The 19,501-nt window shown below is 45.1% G+C and overlaps 1 protein-coding gene across 6 annotated transcripts in view; it reads left to right on the forward strand.

Moving 5' to 3' along the window:
- Positions 1-8,548, forward strand: part of CELF6 (CUGBP Elav-like family member 6) — a 36,895-nt gene extending 28,347 nt beyond the window's left edge. For all 6 annotated transcript variants that reach the window (XM_059657977.1, XM_059657985.1, XM_059658010.1 and 3 more), the window contains one exon: positions 819-8,548. Coding sequence is in view for 1 of the 6 variants with exons in the window: in XM_059658010.1 (XP_059513993.1) it covers positions 819-832 (14 nt within the window). In the remaining 5 variants the exon portion in view is untranslated. The remainder of the gene's footprint in view (positions 1-818) is intronic.
- The last annotated feature ends 10,953 nt before the right edge of the window (positions 8,549-19,501 follow it).

Here is a 19,501-nt window from a genome sequence, read left to right on the forward strand (position 1 = left end):
TCCTTGGTGGACCCCAGGCAAATGGGGTTTGAGTGACAGAGACCCTCTCAGCTTTCTGTTCTTTTTGGGATGTTGGGGCATTCATTTATGAAAAAGTCTGGAAGAGAAGAGTCAGGAGTTAGGAGGAATCCTTAGTTTGAGACTTTGTGATTTTCCTTCAGTTCAAGAACTGAGATAAAATAGACAACATTTCCCTTCCCCATATTCTGGGAGAGATAATTAAGAACTAGATCCAACCAGTTATTTTTACTCCAGAGATAGCCACAGGGGGCCATGGGAGTGCAGGGGGATAGAAAATGAGACTAGAAAAGTAGGTTTGGGCAAGGTTGTGAAGGGTCTTAAAGGCCATGGTTTTGAACTTTATCCTGAAGATGATGGAGAATCATGAAGAATTTAAGCAAAAAGGGAACATGATGTAAGAGCTGGGGAAATGGCAGTTAACATGGAGATAAGGAGAGAAGCAAGTACGCTGAAGAAGCAGTACCTGCAGGGCTTGGTGGGTGATGGGGAGGGAGATGACAGGCTCTGTTAGGTTTCTGGTGGGGCTAGCTGCCTGAAACTTTTAGAGATTCGCTATCTCAGAAGGTCCTCATGGCCCTGCCTCACTTGAGCTACCCCAGGGAGCCCCTCTGGGGTGGGTGCTGGGCTAGGGCGCTGACCAGGGCCCTGCTGTAGCTGTGCTCCTCCAGAAGAGAGGCCCAGGCACTCACCTAAGATGTAGCTGATGGGGCAAGCTGCTATTCTTATCTTGCCCTCCAGACTGACTTTTGCCTCCCACCCCCTACCTCCCTGTCCCTTATCATTAATACCAACAACAGATTCAGAAGAGTGAGAAGAAGAAAAGAGAGGAAAAGCACAGAAGCGCTTAAGCAGCCCTTCTTGAAGGAGCAGCCGCAGACGGAGGTGGATTGGGCCCAAGGCCAGTGCCTGGGGCTCAGGCCACTTTAAGGATTGTCTTCATCAAGTGGGCTGTTCTATGCCTGTGGCATAAAGCTCAGGCTGGAAAAGCAGCTGGGACTGGCTGAAGATGAACTGTCAAGGGAACCAGCAGAGGGACTTGGTGGTGCCAGAGGCTTCTCTGCAAGGGAAGCTCAGATTTACTTCATTCAAAATCATATCATTCCTTAGAGTTTAGGGACCAAAGGACTATTGCTTTTTAAAGAATATATATATCAAAACAAAACAAAACACATAAAAGAGAAACACAAAGATAGAGTCTCATAAAAGCTGCCTTTAAATATCCCTAGGAGACAGGGTGAAGGAGACCTTTAAAAGCCCAAGCCTACTCAAAGGGAGGCTGTAGAAAGATTGTTGTTCTGTGTCACATAGTCTCTTAAACCATCTCCCCACACTGCCTTTTTAAAATAATTAAGGACTTGAAGTCTAGGCTCAGATGCAGGTGACAAGAGAGTTATGGAAACAGTGAACCCACAGTACCCAAACACAGAGAGCATCACCGAAGAGGCTTCAGGAGGAACTCTGGCCTGCCCTGGCCTTTACCACCAAGAGTGGGAACCTGCCTTTCTTTCCTGACAGCCTTTCCTGTGGAACCACTACTTCTCTGGGCTGGAAGAAAAAGGGAGTTTTGGCCACCCTAGCTTTTCCCTTTCCTCTCCATATAGACAGAGGCCCTGCCTTTGGCTGAGCCGAGACACCTCCTAATTGCCCACACGGGGAGCCAGCCCCAGTGTCCCCTTGCTCCAGGCCACCTTCTATTTCTAAGTTTGACCACCTGTAAAGTAGATTCAGAATACATGTAGAGGGCTGTGACAACAGACTTGGAAGTTTGCTGCTGTATATACAGCCATTAAGAAGGGAGTAATTTTCAATATCTAGAAGGTTCAGAATTTAAAGTCCCTCTTTACCCACGACCTGGGAGAGTAGATGTTTTGCCAAAATACTTCTTCATTCCTTTAAAAAGTATATCTTTCTTATGCAATAGTGTTTCACGTGCTTATCCAAGGTGCTTCTAGATGGTGAGCAGTGTTCAGCTTAGAAGTGGTGTGTGCTTTGTCCGTCTTTGTCTGTCTGTTGTATACTGTGGGTGCCATATAAAGCTGACCAATGGTGGTACTTCCTGCTTGCGTCTGTGAGATGGGCAAAAGATTTCAGCTTAGAACGCCATGATTCATCTTGCCTTTGCCAGCCTTTCCTGGGCCTGCAGGGACTTGCACATATCAGAAGGATAATTTTCTCTCCACCCCATAGACATGGATTAAACTGGTCTGTGGCCCCACCTGTGTGGTGGGCACTCTGATCCTCAGATGTTGCTGAGGCTGGAGGCCTTTGATCTGATAGCAAATCAGAGAGCAAAGGATGTGAGGGTGGGATCAGAGGGTTCGTCCTTTATAACAGTTTTTAAGAAAACCTATTCCTACCTTTTCCTCTGTCTTTGACTCATTTTTGGAAGGAATGGGATGAAAAATAGATCCAGTAATAAAATTACCAGGTAAGGTATGGTATATATCAATTAATAATTTTCAACTGAGAGAAGAACCAGTGTTAAGGGCATCTGTACATCAGCACAATGCTGACACATAGACTGACCACCCTAGACACTGATGGAGCTAGGTAGCACCTACATATTCAAACAGATGTTCACATAGAGGTATAGAGGCCCCCTCAGTACTAGGTTCTAAGCACTGTGCTAGGAACCTGGGCTCAGGCATGTTCTAAGTACTCAAAGTTAGGAGGAAAGACAGACCAATAATGTAGTTATAATGGAGGGCCACACATGGTCTATGATAAGAAGAGTACCTAATTCAGACTTGATTGGTAATTCAGACTTGATAGATCAGAAAAAGGTTTCCTGAAGGATATTAAAAGAAGGGTCTTCGAGGATGAACTGGGACTTTTGGACAAAGACATTTGGACAGTGCATCATTTTGATCAATTAACTTAATTACCAAGAAATAATAACAATTACCATTTATTCAGTGCCTACTATGTGCAGACAATGGGCACCAAGACTCTTTTCCCATTACAAAGTCACGTTAAGAGACTTGAACCAAAATGGTATTTAAAAGTATTTTGCTTCATACTTAGGAACTGCCAGATTGTGTGCCAATGGCTGCAGAGGTCGGCAGAGTCTAGGTAAAGGGTCAGCAGACTATGGTTTGTGGACAAATCTGGCCTGCAGTCTATTTTTGTATAGCCTATAGGCCTTAGTTTGTAACTAAGGATGTTTTTTACATTCTTAAAGGATTGTAAAAAATGTTTTAAATAATACAGAGACTATGTGTGGCCCACAAACTCTAAAATATCTGATCTTTTAGATAAAAAGTTTGCTGACCCCTATAAGATCATGGAAGACTTGTAAAATGTCTAATGAGTTTGAACAACATGGTGTTTGTGTCTCTGTTGTTTGTGCATTTAGTAGTCTGAACCCTTTTAGCTGCAAGTGTCAAAAACTCAACTCAAACATGTTTAAGCCAATAAGAAATTACTTGGGTAATGTAATTGATAAATCAAAGGATATATCTTCCTTCAGGCATGGCTGGAACTAGGGGTTCAAATAATGATGTCTCCATCTTTTGGCTTGGCCTCACTAGTTCTAGCTCTAAAGTCCTAGGGAGAACTTTGGCCAGAATGGACATGTGCCCACCTCTAGGGTGGAAGAGTAGACCACCATAATTGACAACTTCACCAGGACTATGTGGAGGGGAGGAATGGCTCCCCAAAAGAAGGGATGATGGACAAATAAGCAATGTGCATCTACTATATTCCACTTCTTTATTGCTCAGCATCCACCTGTAGTTTTCTTGACAAACATACAATTTCAAAAGTGTGCCTGCCTATCAATGCAATGACCAAAAAAACATGCTCACTTCCCAATGGAAGACAAAACAGGATCATGTCCAGTTGCTTTATTGAACGAACCCCCAGTCCAGGATCCCTCTGTAATGTGCAATTCTTGATCAGGTCTGGATATAACTTCTCATGATTTTGCAATCCATATCCAAAAGATAAATTTAGCTACTTCTATATAACCAATATAAAATGGGGGAGGAAAATAGGATAACCAGTTTTTAAAAAGGAAAAACACACCTTCCATTTGGAATAGGGGAGAAGAGAAAACAGTGGTCACTGATCTATAGCATATAGCACATCCTTCTGGACAGTGGAGCAAGCTTCTTGATCAAAACTGATTGTTCTTCATCCTTTCCACTGGGAAGTACCCTTACCTATTTTCCTTTATGGGCATCCCTGAGAGGATGTCCCTTCTGGAACTGAAGCTTCCCTCTTCCCTTTGGGCATGATTTTGGGCCCAAAGAATGTCTTAGAGATTATACATTCCCAGAACCTCATTTGCCAGGTATGAGGATTTTCTAGTGATACAATTCCTTTCAAACTGATTGATTTGATTCTAGGGCTCTTGTGAGCTACTAACCATCAGCAAGATCTTACTGAGTCCTTGTCCTTGAGTCTGGATCTGGCCTTTGGAATTTCTGTCTCTCAGCAACAGACCACACTTTGTCCATTTCCTTCTCTCTTAACATCATGGCTTCCATAGGGCCTGTCTGGCAATAAGTCAACCTTAATCTGCTCAACACCCCCAGAGACAGATTCCCTATTCATTACTTGGGTGGCTCATGCTCCAGTGGCCCTGAGCAGATAGTCACAAACCCCTGAGTTGCACTGGCTCCTAAGCCTCAACCCAAGGAGATGCTTAGCACAGGAGTGAGACAACCACACCACCACTCATTCTGGCCAACCTGCAGGTTGCTCTACTCCTCACCCTCTGGCCATGGTCTATTATTACACTGAGGCCAGTTCACCAAAATATTCCTGAAGGGAGTATGGCAATGGACACCAAATTTGGGGAGCCTCAAGAACTTATATAACTTGAGGACCACAGGCAGAGCCTTTAGCTGTTAACCTTTCTCCTAGAGTAGGTCAGAAATGGCTTGATCTGGCAACCTTGGCACTGGGCCCCTTACAGAAAGCCAGCAGTCTGGGCTAGATTCCCTGTTTTTGAGCAGGAAAAAGTCAGTTGTGTCCTCATGACTTTCTTGTTACTATTGGGACCAATGTTGAGATGGGGTCTTTGATTGTGGCCCCTGTCTTAACCCAAGCACTCTAGAAAGCAGACTCTAGGCAAGGATTAAAGAACTCATACTTTTTTGGAAGATGGAAGCCCAGGATGGCAAAAGGAGAGACTTGTGAGGCAAGGAAAGATGCGGAAGGATGTAATACAATGCCTTACTGTGTTGACCACAATTTTATATGAGCCAGGGGGAGAGAGAAGATCTGACAGGTTTGTTTGCTAAGCACAAGGTGTTTGCAAGGAAAACCACACCTTGGAGCAGGTCACAAAGAGGAGAATTGAGGGGGAATTTGTCTATCTGTTCCCTTCATGTCTCCTGTTTTCTATTGGCCAAGGTGCACCCCAAAGGGTACTAACTCACTCTGAGTTGCATCATTGTCCTCTGGGCATCTGCTTGGGAATTCAGATCCCATGGCCTGTCATGTGGCATTTCTACTATAGATGTGGCAGTGGATGGGCTACTTGGCATGGGTGGGGTGCCAACTAAGGAAGAGTAAGAAGGAGGTAGCCTAGAGAGTCCAAGAAGGAGTATGAGGTTTGTGACCAATACATCCCACTCTCTCCCACAGGATTCACAGCCAAGGTCCCCAGGCACCAGAATCCTTGGCACTGTCTGAATGCTAAGTGAAATAAATACTGTTTAACTTGGGAGAAAAAAGAAGCATTCAGGTGTGGCTTGGAGGATCAGTCTTTATCTCTGGAACTTCCCAAGCCCTAAGCTCCAGTATCTCCTATTGGATTTCCTATTTCTATGCCTTTATTCTCACTCACTTTAGCTGGGGGAGGAGGATCTGGTTTTATCATCTATAAAACGCATCATTACTAGACCCTTGGCAGTCTTAGCTTGCTAGCCACAAGCAGAAAAGGCAACTCTAAACAGCTGTATACAGTTCTGGTTCTGCCAGCATAGAAGAAAGCTGAACTGCAGAACCTTACTAAAAATCTTGAGAAAAGGCCAGCATACTCCCATATCCAGACATCTTCCCAGTGTGTCCCTGAAATCTCCATCTATGATGGATGCATGACCCAAATCTCAAGATAAAACAGAAGATCATTTAACTAGCCAACTTGATACCAGATAACAAGGATTTCCAACTTCTCAACCAAGGACCATCAGATACCCACTGAAATTTCACTTCAGTTCTGACAATTCCACCTTCTGGAGTCTGTTCTTTTTACACTTCCATTTCTGTATGAGGGCTGGTTTAATTAGAAGTGATAGGAACCAACACAAACCAGCTTAAGCAAGAAGGGAACTGTGTAGTGGTATTACTGACTTCAGGTAGAGCTGAATTCGGGACTCAAACAAATGTTACCATGTCTCTCCCACTCCATCTCTCAGGGCTCTGCTTTACTTTGTGCCTTGGTCTCATTCTCTTTCCTGCCATGGACACACATTCTCCATGTGACAGAGATAACTAAATGCTAGCTGCTTCAATCTTATATGCTTCTACCACCATGTCCTCAAAAATAAGATAGCTTTGAGGGGAAGTTTATGATTGGCTTTATTAGGTCACTTCCCCATATCTAAACTAATTATTTTGGTCAGGGTGATAGAGTCCCCTGCCTGGCCTGATGGGTCATCTCTATGGAGTGGAAGGCGGTGGGGGCGGGGGGGGCAGGTAGAGGTGGCATTGTGACTGTCAGCCCCACCAAGTACTTTTTCAAAAATATTTTTTTATTGATTTCAGAGAAGAAGGGAGAGGAAGAGAGATATAGAAACATCAATGATGCATCCCCCACACTGAGAATCTAGCCCGCAACCCAGGCATGTGCTATGACAGGGAATTGAACCGTGACCTCCTGGTTCATAGGTCAATGCTCAACCACTGATCAATGCCAGCTGGGACCAAGTACTTTTGGAGTGCAAAAACATGTACTGCATGGTCTGGGAAAAATGTGTAATTTTCCTGGGTGGAGTATAGGATGCAGGTGAAAAGGTGGTGAATGTCAAGTAGGAGGCAGATCCAAAGAAAGGGTATAAGTTTTATCTTGGGGCCAGTAAGGAGCCATGGAAGGATTTACATAGAGGAATGAAATGATTACTTTGGGTTTTTGGAAAGATTCCCTTGGGCAGCTAAGTAGAGAATAGGTCGGAGGAGTAGATACCGGGATAAGGGGTCTAGTTAGGAAGCTAGAACAATGGTTCTAATGAGGAGGAATAGGAATATAAAGGAGGGATTGATTTGAGATGCATTAAGAGGTAAAATTGAAGATCTTCATGAGGTAAAATTGGTTCCATTTAAGTGATGACGGTGGGAGAAATCTAAGATGCTTCCCTCTCAAGGTTTAGACTGAACATGTCAGAGGTGTTATTTACTAAGCTAGGAACATGACGAAAATGCATATTGAAGAGGTGAGTTTGCCTGTGGAGACTTTTCTTAAAAGGCAACTTATCCACCTTGTCTGGTGTGGTTCAATTGGTTGGAGCATCGTCCCATGCACCAAAGGGTCAGGAGTTCAATTCCCAGTCGGGGCACATACCCAGGTTGTGGGAAAGGATGGATATACAGATTTGGGAGTCAGCAGTTACACAGGCTGATTTAAGCAGAAAAGCCATTTGTTGGAAAGGCACTGGGTGGGTCATAGAATTGCCAGGCAGGAGACACAGACTTAGAAAGTAAGCAGGAACAATGGGATGCCAATCCACCAGAGCAAAAGTCAGAATCAGATGCCAGAATCAGATGCTGGTTAACCAAAGCCTAGTGACAATACTGCCACTGTCATCATCACTGGACACTAAGTATCACCATGGCCAGTGCCCACATCACTACAGCCCTCCTCTCCCCCAGCATGGGATAAAGCTGACCCTACTGTGGCCACTGCCGCCAGGATGAACTATCTGTTGTTCTAGTTCTCCTAATCACTTACTGCAGAATCTACATTTCTGGGGGCTACTTGGTCAGGCCTAGGTTTCATGCCTCTGTTTTAGTTGCCAAAAAGCTGGGAAAGCAAAGACCCAACCTTTTCTATGTCAGTCATGGGAAGTGGGCTGTGTTTACCTTCAAGACCTGTAACATAGGAGATTCAGAATCTGGACATCCCCAAATTGCCAAGGTCTGCTTCTGGTAGAGACTAATGAGGTCACTAGGAAGAGTGATGAGGGTAGAAATGAGTATGAATTGAACTGTTTTTAATCTATTTAAATAGTGAATGATAGAAAAGGAGTCTATTAAGGATGCTATGAAGAAGCCATATTAGGTGTAGGAAGAGCATAGCCTATAGGAGCTAACAAAGGAAAGAGATGCAGGGATAGGGTGCCTAACAATGCCAAGTGACATTAATTAGTCGAATAAATCAGAAAATTTCCAGTGAATTTAGTAGTTTGGAAGTAATTTGAAACTTTGGTGAAAGTGTGTTCAGCATAGATTTTGGGGAGAGGTCAGAGGGCACTAGATCCAAGGAATAAATGGGAGGAGAGGACATGGAGATGAAGAGTGTAGACTACTCCCTAGAAGCTTGGTTGAAGACAAGAAAAAGTATGTAATAACCAGTAGTATGTGGGATTAAAATTGGATTTTTTTAAAAAAGGTTTGGCTAGTTCGGTGGTTGGCAAACTGCGGCTCGCGAGCCACATGAGGCTCTTTGGCCCCTTGAGTGTGGCTCTTCCACAAAATACCGACTTCTGCGCATGGGCCATGAACTTTCACGCACCCGCACATGGTATTTTATGGAAGAGCCACACTCAAGGGGCCAAAGAGCCGCATGTGGCTCATGAGCTGCAGTTTGACAACCACTGGGTTAGTTGATCAAGTTTATATGCTGAGATAAAAGAGTAGAGGGGAAGAAAAAATTGAATAGTCATGAAGGAGAGTCATAGTAAAGGAGGAAAAGGAATGAAATACATGTTACAGTGAACAGATTAACCTTGAATTTGAAGGGAGACCTCTCTACCTCTAAGAAAGAAAGGGTGGGAAAGATTCATGTTTGGAGGCTGCTCAAAATTGAGAGTTTTCCCCCATAGCGTTTATTTTCTCTGTGAAGCAGAATGGGGGATGATAGCAGAAGTGTGTAAAGACTGCTGGTTACACCAAGGGCCCAGCTGAGGAGGCTGAATTTGTAGTAGCTCTGTGTTTGGTACAAGTTAACTTAAGCAATTTATTGTAATAAAGGCGACTCAGGGGCCAAAAGATCAGAGGGCCTCAGGAAGGACCTGGGAAGCTTCCAGAAACCAAAGCACAGTCTCACCATTCTGGTCTCTGCTTCTTCAAAATCTGTTATGGGGCTCTTGCTGGTGAGTTGTTTTAGGGAGCAGAACCAACTCCTTTCCCAAGCATTCTGAATTTCTGCTCTCTGAGACTAAGGCTATAAGTCCTGTTATTTTATATCCCTCACTTTTTTCAGGTATTATAAGCAATGGGTGTAACAAACATACTGAGACAGTGTTGTGGCCCACGCTGAGTGGTAAGGGGAGAAGAAAGGGCATCAAAAAGTAGAATCAGAAAGGAAATGCTGTGGATATCCAAATGTAAAAAAGTCTCTGGGGAAATTTTAGTTGAGGCTGGCTCAGGAGGGATAGAAATGACATGTTCATATTACTTAGGGCCAAAGCCTTCCTTGTAAGTGCTATGTCCAGCTAAAAAGAGGGAGTGAGGAAGGAGAATACATCTAAGGTAAGTCTTTCCCCATTAGTGCTGATGGAAAAGAGGAGCAAGTAGGAGCCAAGACACCCAGTTCATAAGGATGAAAGAAGATCTGGCCATGTCTAACCATAATAACCACAGTTATAGCTTCTATTTATGGACTACAGTAAGTCCTCACTTAATGTCGCTGATAAGTTCTTGGAAACTGTAATTTTAAGTGAAACAACATATAAGAAAACCAATTTTATCAAAGACTAATTTATATAAACAAGAATTAAGTTCATATCAGAATATCTCTGGTCACAAAACATCACCAAACTTCTACATAAAGACCCCAACAACTTCTAATATTAGGCATTGATATAAATGTGAGTTATATATACATTTAAGAAAGATGAATAAAAACAAGTAACAGAAAGATTATTTAAAATGCTTATTCAAGTTCAGGGTCAAGGGGGGCTGGAGCCTCTCACAACAGCTCATGGTGCAAGATAGGACCCACCCTGAACAGGATGCCCTTCCATCGCAGGGACACTCATGCCCCCTCCCACTCACTCAGACTGAGACAATGAAGACATGCCAGTTCACCTCAAATTTACATCTTTGGGATGTGGGAGGAAACCAGAATCCCCGGAGAAAACCCACAAAGACATGGGGAGAATGTACCAACTCTACATAGACAGTGGCCCAGCTGGAATAAAATTTTTTTTCCTCATCAAAGTTACAATGAAGAAAAAATTAATGTAGAGAAATCAAGATGGCGGCATAGGTTAACGCCGGAGATTGCTGCCTCGAACAACCACTTCAAAAAAAACAACTAAAGACGGAACGGACATCATCCAGAACCACAGGAAGGCTGGCTGAGTGGAAATTCTACAACTAGGAGTAAAGAGAATATCATACCCAGACTCAGAGGAGGCGCAGTGCTGAAGTGAAATACTCAGGTGCGGAGTGCGCGCAAGCGGGCTGGCGGCGGAGGGCGGGGTTGTTGTTTTCAATCGGGAGGGAGTTTCAGACTCTGAGCTCCAGATCCCGGCGAGTCTCTAGGGACCCAGACTCAAACGGGAGAAGCGGGACTGTCTGGCTTCGGTCAGAACTCGAAGGCAGCTTTCTCTCTGAGGATTGCAGCGGTTGCTGGGACTCTGTGAGGCAGAGCCCCTAGGGACAGAACTGAGAGCAGCCATAACTGCTCCCTCTGCCCGCCCTGTAGATGACTGGAGGACTCGCCCCGTCCAAGCCCTGCACAGAGCCATTTGCCAGATAGCCTCAGGCAAAGACTAGATTAGCACCGCCCTAGAGATCCAGCACAGAAGCTCTCCCACTTGCAGACACAGCGGACTCTCATAGCCAGTTAGCCTGGAGGTCAAATCACCCCCGGTAATGCCGACATCAATCAAGGCTTAACTACAACAAGACTGCGCACAAAGACCACTAGGGGGTGTACCAAGAAAGCATAAAAAATGCGGAGACAAAGAAATAGGACAAAACTGTCAATGGGGGATATTGAGTTCAGAACCACACTTTTAAGGTCTCTTAAGAACTGTCTAGAAGCCGCCGATAAATGTAGTGAGATCCTCAAGAAAACTAATGAGACCCTCGATGTTATGATAAAGAACCAACTAGAAATTAAGCATACACGGACTGAAATAACGAATACTATACAGACTCCCAACAGCAGACCAGAGGAGCGCAAGAATCAAGGCAAAGATTTGAAATGTGAAGAAGCAAAAAACACCCGACCGGAAAAGCAAAATGAAAAAAGAATCTGAAAATACGAAGATAGTGTAAGGAGCCTCTGGGACAGCTTCAAGCATACCAACATCCGAATTATAGGGGTGCCAGAAGATGAGAGAGAGCAAGATATTGAAAACCTATTTGAAGAAATAATGACAGAAAACTTCCCCTACCTGGTGAAAGAAATAGACTTACAGGTCCAGGAAGCGCAGAGAACCCCAAACAAAAGGAATCCAAAGAGGACCACACCAAGACACATCATAATTAAAATGCCAAGAGCAAAAGACAAAGAGAGAATCCTAAAAGCAGCAAGAGAAAGAAACTCAGTTACCTACAAGGGAATACCCATACGACTGTCAGCTGATTTCTCAACAGAAACTTTGCAGGCCAGAAGGGAATGGCAAGAAATATTCAAAGTGATGAATACCAAGAACCTACAACCAAGATTACTTTATCCAGCAAAGCTATCATTCAGAACTGAAGGTCAGATAAAGAGCTTCACAGATAAGGAAAAGCTAAAGGAGTTCATCACCACCAAACCAGTATTATATGAAATGCTGAAAGGTATCCTTTAAGAAGAGGAGGAAGAAGAAAAAGGTAAAGATACAAATTATGAACAACAAACATGCATCTATCAACAAGTGAATCTAAGAATCAAGTGAATAATCTGGTGATCATAATAGAATCAGGGACATAGAAAGGGAATGGACTGACTATTCTTGGGGGGGGGAAGGGGTGTGGGAGATGCGGGAAGAGACTGGACAAAAATCGTGCACCTATGGATGAGGACAGTGGGTGGGGAGTGAGGGCGGAGGGTGGGGTGGGAACTGGGAGGAGGGGAGCTATGGGGGAAAAAAGAGGAACAAATGTAATAATCTGAACAATAAAGATTTAATTAAAAAAAAAGTTACAATGAAATGTCATTGAACAAAACATTATTTGCTACTAGAGGCCCGGTGCACAAAATTCGTCCGGGGAGGGGGGTGGTGGGGGGTGGCCCTCAGCCCGGCCTACACCTTCTCCAATCTGGGACCCCTCAGGGGATGTTCAACTGCAGGTTTAGGCCCGATCCCTGTGGGACATCCCTCTCACCATCTGGAACAGCTGGCTCCTAACAGCTCGCCTGCCTGCCTGCCTGATTGCCCCTAACCGCTTCTACCTGCCAGCCTGATCATCCCCAACTGCCCTCCCTGCCAGCTTGATGGCCCCCAACTGCCCTCCCCTGCCAGCCCGATTACTCACAACTGCCGGGACCCGCCTCTTCCTCCGGGACCTGCCTCCTCTGTGTCGTGCAGAGCCGCAGGACCCCCAAGCCTCACTGTGTGGAGTGGCTGCCAGGCCCTGCCTCCGTTGTGCACAAGGCCATCTTGTGATGGTCATCTTGTGATGACGTGAGGGTGTGACGCCACCTAGACTATTATTAGTATAGATACTTCCTAGTCCCAGGTATTCTGCTGATTATTTTATATGTACAGTTGACTCTTAAACAACACAGGTTTGAACTGCTCAAGTTCACTTGTATCCAAATTTTTTCAAAAAATACACAGTCACCCTAACCGGTTTGGCTCAGTGGATAGAGCATTGGCCTGTGGACTCGAGGGTCCCAGGTTCGATTCCAGTCAAGGGCATGTACCTTGGTTGTGGGCACATCCCCAGTAGGGAGTATGCAGGAGGCAGCTGATCGATGTTTCTCTCTCATCGATGTATCTAACTCTCTATCCCTCTCCCTTCCTCTCTGTAAAAAATCAATTAAAAAATATATTTAATAATAAAAAAATACACAGTCAGCCCTCTGTATCCCCAGGTTTTGCATTTGTGGATTCAGCCAACCCCAGATGGAAAACAGTTTTCAATACACACTTGGGAATCTGTGGTTGCAAAGTTCCAACTGTATGCATTGCTCTATGCCATCCTATATAATAAAAGCCTAGGTGGCGTCACGTGGCGCCCTTATGTGGCCACCACAAGATAGCTGCCGCAAGATGGCCAGCAGGGGAGAGCAGTTAGGGGTGACCAGGTCTGCAGGGGAGGGCAGTTGGGGGCCATCAGGTTGGCAAGGGAGGGCAGTTGGGGGTGATCAGTCCAACAGGGGAGGGCAGTTGGGGGCAACCAGGCCTGCAGGGGAGAGCAGTTGGGGGTGATCAGGCCAGCAGGGGAGGGCAGTTGGGGGCGATCAGGCCCCAGCAGGGGAGGGCAGTTGGGGGTGATCAGGCCAGCAGGGGAGTGGTCAGGCATCAATCAGTCTGTCAGGGGAGCGGTTATGGGGTGGTTAGGCTAGTAGGCAGAAGTGCTTAGGGGCAATCAAGCAGGCAGGCAGGCGAGCGGTTAGGAGCCAGTGGTCCCAGATTGTGAGAGGGATGTCTGACTGCCAGTTTAGGTAGGATTGGGTCTAAACTGGCAGTTGGACATCCCCCAAGGGGTCCCAGATTGGAGAGGGTGCAGGCCGGGTTGAGGGACACACACCCCCCAGGCACAAATTTCATGCACTGGGCCTCTAGTTTTATATAAAAAACTTGACCATCCAGGGATTTTTATATCATGAGGAGTCCTGGAACCAATCCCCTCTGGATACAGAGGGATAGGGATGACTGTAGTTAAGTTTTGAGGAAGTTAAAAATTACATCTGGATTTTTGACTGGGGATGAGGCAGGTTAATAAGAAGCTAGGAAAATTCTTTGGCAAGTAGACTAGGGACACTAAGACAGATAACCAAATAAAATGGTTGAACAATTTACAGCCAGGTAATAAATCACAAGGACTTATCTTCCCTAAGCAAGGACACTTAGGAGCAAATGGTTTACACCAAGCATGTCAAACTCAAAGGCTAACACGGGACAAATAAAAAGGTTTAAGTTTATGTGGGCCTCAAAAAAACAAAAGCTTCAATTTTCATAGAAACATAGGCTTATTTTGATAGAGACATGCTGAATACAAAGGGCTGAAACAAATGAGTAATCATTAACATAAAATAATAGAACATTTTAATAAAAATTATTTTTTTGAACATTAACTTACCAGACACTGAATAAATGCACAAATTAATAAGCGTAACACAAATAAACCTATTTTTCTTATTCTCTGAAAGCGAAATATTTCCTGTTCAAGTCAGTACAAGACATCATTATGTGGCAATCAGCTGCTAAACTATTCACTGCTGGTAATAGTGGAGAGAAATGGTGTGCCTGTGTGTAAGGCGCATAAGGGAAATGAATGCAACACGATTATAGCAGTCAGTCATTAGCGAACGTTGTAGTTTGTTATTAATAACTAGGGGTCCAGTGCACGAATTCGTGCACCTTGAAAGAAACTGTGGGCCATGAGGCTGCAGTGGGCACATCCTCCACGACCCCGCCCGGCCCCTCCCACCATGGCTCCAGTCCCCTGTCTGCCCGCAGCCCCGCTCCCCGCTGCTGTGCTACCACGTGCTGACGGTGCAGAGCAATTGGGACCAGTGACAGCAATGGGTGTGAGCAGGACTGATGCTGTCAACAGGTGCGAGTGGCAGCTGTTGCCCCAATCGCCCCTCAAGAGCAGGGGGAGGTGGAGAAGCCCTGAGGGGCAATCAGGGCCAGCAGCTGCTGCTTGCACCTGCTGAAGGTGCCGAGCAATTGGGACCACCACTAGGCACCGGCAGCAGGTACGAGTGGGGCCAGTGCCAGCAGGTGTGAGCGCTGGACAAGACTGCAACATGTGGGAGCAAAGAATTTTCAGTAACCACCAGAGGCTTGCCCTGATGACAGTGACTGGCACCCTGCCTTGGTCTGGTGCCCCAACTCACCTGTTTCACCATCCCGCTGTGGCTGATGCCATGTTCCACACTTTGCAGCTTGCTGCTGACACCCGCCATGTTCCACGTGCGCCCCCTTGTGGTCAGTGCATGTCATAGCTACCAGTTGTTTGGCTCGGTTTTTCTGGCATTCAGTCTATTTGCATATTAGCCTTTTATTATATAGGATTATATGTAACAGGATATTGTAAAAATTAAGTTACAAATTTTTTAAAAATATATTTATTGTTCAGATTGTTACAGATGTTCCTCTTCCCCCCCCCCCCCCATAGCTCCCCTCCACCTGGTTCCCACCCCACCCCATGCCCTTATCCCCCGCCACTGTCCTCATCCATAGGTGTAAGATTTTTGTCCAATCTCTTCCTGCACCCCTCAAACCCCTTCCCCCCGAGAATTGTCAGTCCACTCCCTTTCTATGCCCCTGCTTCTATTATATTCACCAGTTTATTCTGACTTAATTTTTAGATTCACTTGTTGATAGTTATTTGTTGTCACTTTGTTGTTCATAATTTTTATCTTTCCCTTTTTCTTCTTCTTCCTCTTCTTAAAGAATATCCTTCAACATTTCATATAATCCTAGTTTGGTGGTGATGAGCTCCTTTAGCTTTTTCTTGTCTGTGAAGCTCTTTACCTGATCTTCAATTCTAAATGATAGCTTTGCTGGGTAGAGTACTCTTGGTTGTAGGTTCTTGCTATTCATCACTTTGAATACTTCTTGCCACTCCCTTCTGGCCTGCCTGGTTTCTGTTGAGAAATCAGCTGACAGTTGTATGGATACTCCCTTGTAGGTAACTACCTGTTTTTCTCTTGCTGCTTTTAAGATTCTCTCTTCGTCTTTAGCCCTTGGCATTTTAATTATGATGTGTCTTGGTGTGGTCTTCTTTGGATTCCTCTTATTTGGGGTTCTCTTCACTTCCTGGACTTGTAATTCTCTTTCTTTCATCAGGTAGGGGAAGTTTTCTGTCATGATTTCTACTAATGGCTTTCAGTATCTTGCTCTCTCTCTTCTTCTGGCACCCCCATAATTCGGATGTTGGTACGTTTGAAATTGTCCCAGAGTCTCCTTACACTATCTTCATATTTTTGGATTCTTTTTTCTTTTTGCTTTTCAGGATGGGTGTTTTTTGCTTTCTCATATTTCAAATCTTTGACTTGATTCTTGGGATCCTCTAGTCTGCTGTTGGATCTCTGTATATTATTCTTTATTTCAGTCAATGTATGCTTAATTTCTGACTGGTCCTTTTCCTTTTTTTTTTTTTTGGCATTCTCATTAAGATCTTTGAAGGTCTCACTAAGTTCCTCAGAGGTTTGTAGAAGATTCTTGAGTAACCTTATAACTGTGGTTTTGAACTCTATGTCTAGTAGTTTGCTTTCCTCCATTTCTTTCATTTGTGACATGTTTCTTTGTCTCTGAATTTTGGCTGACTGCGAGGACCTGCTGTGTCTATAGTGGAAGAACTGCTGTGCTGGAGACACCCTTATGAGGTAGGACTTGCTTCAGTGGGGCTTTGGTGCTCACTGAGTCTGCCCCTTGAGTGTGTCCCTTATGGATGTGAGGAGTTGAAATCTGGTATCTGACCACTGAGTACCCTGGCTCCTGGATCTCCAAGTCAACCACTGTGTGAGTCCACCTAGCAGTAGCTACAGCGATATCAGCAGATTTCTCCTCTTTGTTTGGGGTTTGGAAGTTTGGAGCTCTCTGACCCAGCTGCAGTTTGTTAGGTAAGGCTGCAAAAGGGCAGGCAGTGCCTTTGCCCTGCAGCACACAGCTTGGGTGAGGATGTAACTTGAGTGGGGCGGGGTCTCAGAGAATCACCAGGGTGGAGCAAACAGTGATGGCTGTTGTCAGCCTCTCTGCGACTCCGCGCACGTCTCCGCGTCTCAGTGTCTCTGTGTTCCAGAGTCTCTGAGTCCTGCACTCCCACAGTAACAATGATCCCTGCAAGCAACTCTGCGAGAAAGCCACCCTCACTTTCCAACCTGCTGCAAGACAGTCCAGTTTCTCCCCATAGGAGTCTGGGTCCCCAGAGTCTCGCTGTAAACAAGTTCAGTGCTTTCAGGAACTCGTATCCCCTTCCTATTGAAAAAAACTGCGCACCCAGTTGCAGCCCACCTCACGCACGTGCCTCCATACCTCTGCTCTTGGCGCCTCTGCACCTCCTACTCAGTCTCAATGTGCTTCTTTCTTTCCTTCTAGTTGTAGAACTTCCACTCAGCCAGCTTTCCCGTGGTTCTGGATGATAGCTGTTTTGTCTTTTAGTTGTAGTTTTAATGTGGTTGTGGGGGGGAGCATGTACAGGTTTATACCTTATGCCGCCATCTTGGTTCTCCTCCCGTGACGAAATTTTTATTGTGGGCCACATGTGGCCTGTAGGCTGCAAGTTTGACATGCTCGGTTTACACAGTCCAGACCATATGGAGACAGACCCATCTTGGTGCTGGTCCCTTTCCAGTGACATACATTTTAGCACCACAGATGGGACCTGACGTTGTAATCTCTCCTTTACTCTTCCTTTAATTCATCTTTCCTGTCACGCCTCATCATTGGTGTGGTGTAAATCTACCTGTCAGCTGTGGAGTAAATCCTTCATGAAGAGGCTCCTCATCAACACTGGGACCAGAGGTAAGTCTGTCCTCTGGACCCAGAGTAACCAACCCACACAACCATCCTCAGGTTACTCCTGGGTTATGGGGTCGGGTGAGTAAGGGCCTGATCACCCCTGATATCCAAATGGACACTCTCCCTACCCATTTTGCCTGTGTGGAGTTGAGTCCCCTGTCTGAATAGAGTCAATCAAACCTCAGGGTATAAGGCCACCACCATGATGGTTGGTAAGTCTGCCTTCAGGACACAGGATAAACACAGGCCTCTCTCTTAGGAACCTGCCTTTCTTGACTTGGTTCAAGGCACATTAATTAGGCTCCCAAATGATGCTACTATTGTGACTCATACTATAACTCCTAGTCCTCTATTTGGGGCATTTATTACTCTGACTTTGAAAACTTCATTCTTGTCATATCACACCTTATCTTCTGTCACCAGGTTTTTCTTTCTGGTTCCAGTCCTCATGTGATGCACCTCAGCTATACCTGGTCAGAGGGGAAACTCATAATCCTCTGGGAAATTCTCCAGAGCCCCTATTTATCCACTGTCTGCTGGACCACCTCCCTAATCACTTCCTGCACCCTTTCCATATTTTCCTTTGTTGACAACCAGGCCACTTTTCACTGGGATCAATCCCTTAACTGGATTGACTCTCCATCCTGGGCCCTATATCCTGATACTGGAGGTCTAATAATTGGTCACCAGCTGTACTGATCAGGTAAAAAGAGACAAAATGAGTGGTGTCAAAATCATTCTCTGAGATTCTCCCTAGGGTGTCTCTATAACAATTGGGTCACCTATAAGGGTAATAATTAAAAGAAACAGTGCCTCATTTTCTTTTGTTATGTTACCTGGCCCCAACACAAACTGAGGGATGAAGAAGTCTAGCCTATAAATGGATCTCTCAATTATAACACTATTTTCCAGTTAGATTTTTTTTTTTTTTTGCAAAAATGAAGATAAATGGAGTGGAAAACCTTAAATTCAGATGTTTATGGCCCTTTACCAGGATAAAGGAAGTCTTGTAGGATGTGTGCTGCCACAATGTCTGGGTCAGATGAATTAGAGAACACTTTCCTCTCAGTCCCAGCAAGAAGCTGGCCTCTGTCCCAAGCAGATCATGCAGAACTCATCCCAAGCATGGAGTAACTTGTCCCCCAGGTCACTTCTCTGTTGTCTCCCAAAATGCAGCCACTGCCTAACCCCTCCTCCACTGGAGAGCCACTGGCACCTGCCCCTGCTTGTAGTCCTGCCATTACCAGGAACAGATTCAATATCACCCAAACCCTAACATGTTACCTCTGAGGGAAGTAGCAAATGGGGAGCCTGGTGGGAGAATAAGCCAGGTATATGTTCCCTTCTCTATGTCTGACCTGGCCCTTTGTAAAGAAAAATAGTTCTAGTAAATTCACAGAGGGGTTTAATCACTTGACACTGGCTTATGGCCTAACTCGGAGTGATTTAGATCGTTCTCTCCCACTACGGTATTGTAGATGAAAAGCAGTGCATAACAGGAGCTGCTAGGGCCTATGCTGATGAATTAGCTGGTCATCATGCTCAACATCATATACTAGTATACTGACCAGGGGAGATGCAATCCCAGATCAAGACCCTAACTGGGTCTATCAAACCCGGTCAGATGAAGGACGAGAGGGAAGGGACTGCTGGTCCCATATGATTACGTGCCTCATAGAGGGGATGAAAAGATGCACAATTAAGCCTGTTAATTAAGATAAAATAAGAGA

The sequence above is a fragment of the Myotis daubentonii genome, chromosome 1 (assembly GCF_963259705.1).
Source record: "Myotis daubentonii chromosome 1, mMyoDau2.1, whole genome shotgun sequence".
Taxonomy (NCBI): Eukaryota; Metazoa; Chordata; class Mammalia; order Chiroptera; family Vespertilionidae; genus Myotis; species Myotis daubentonii.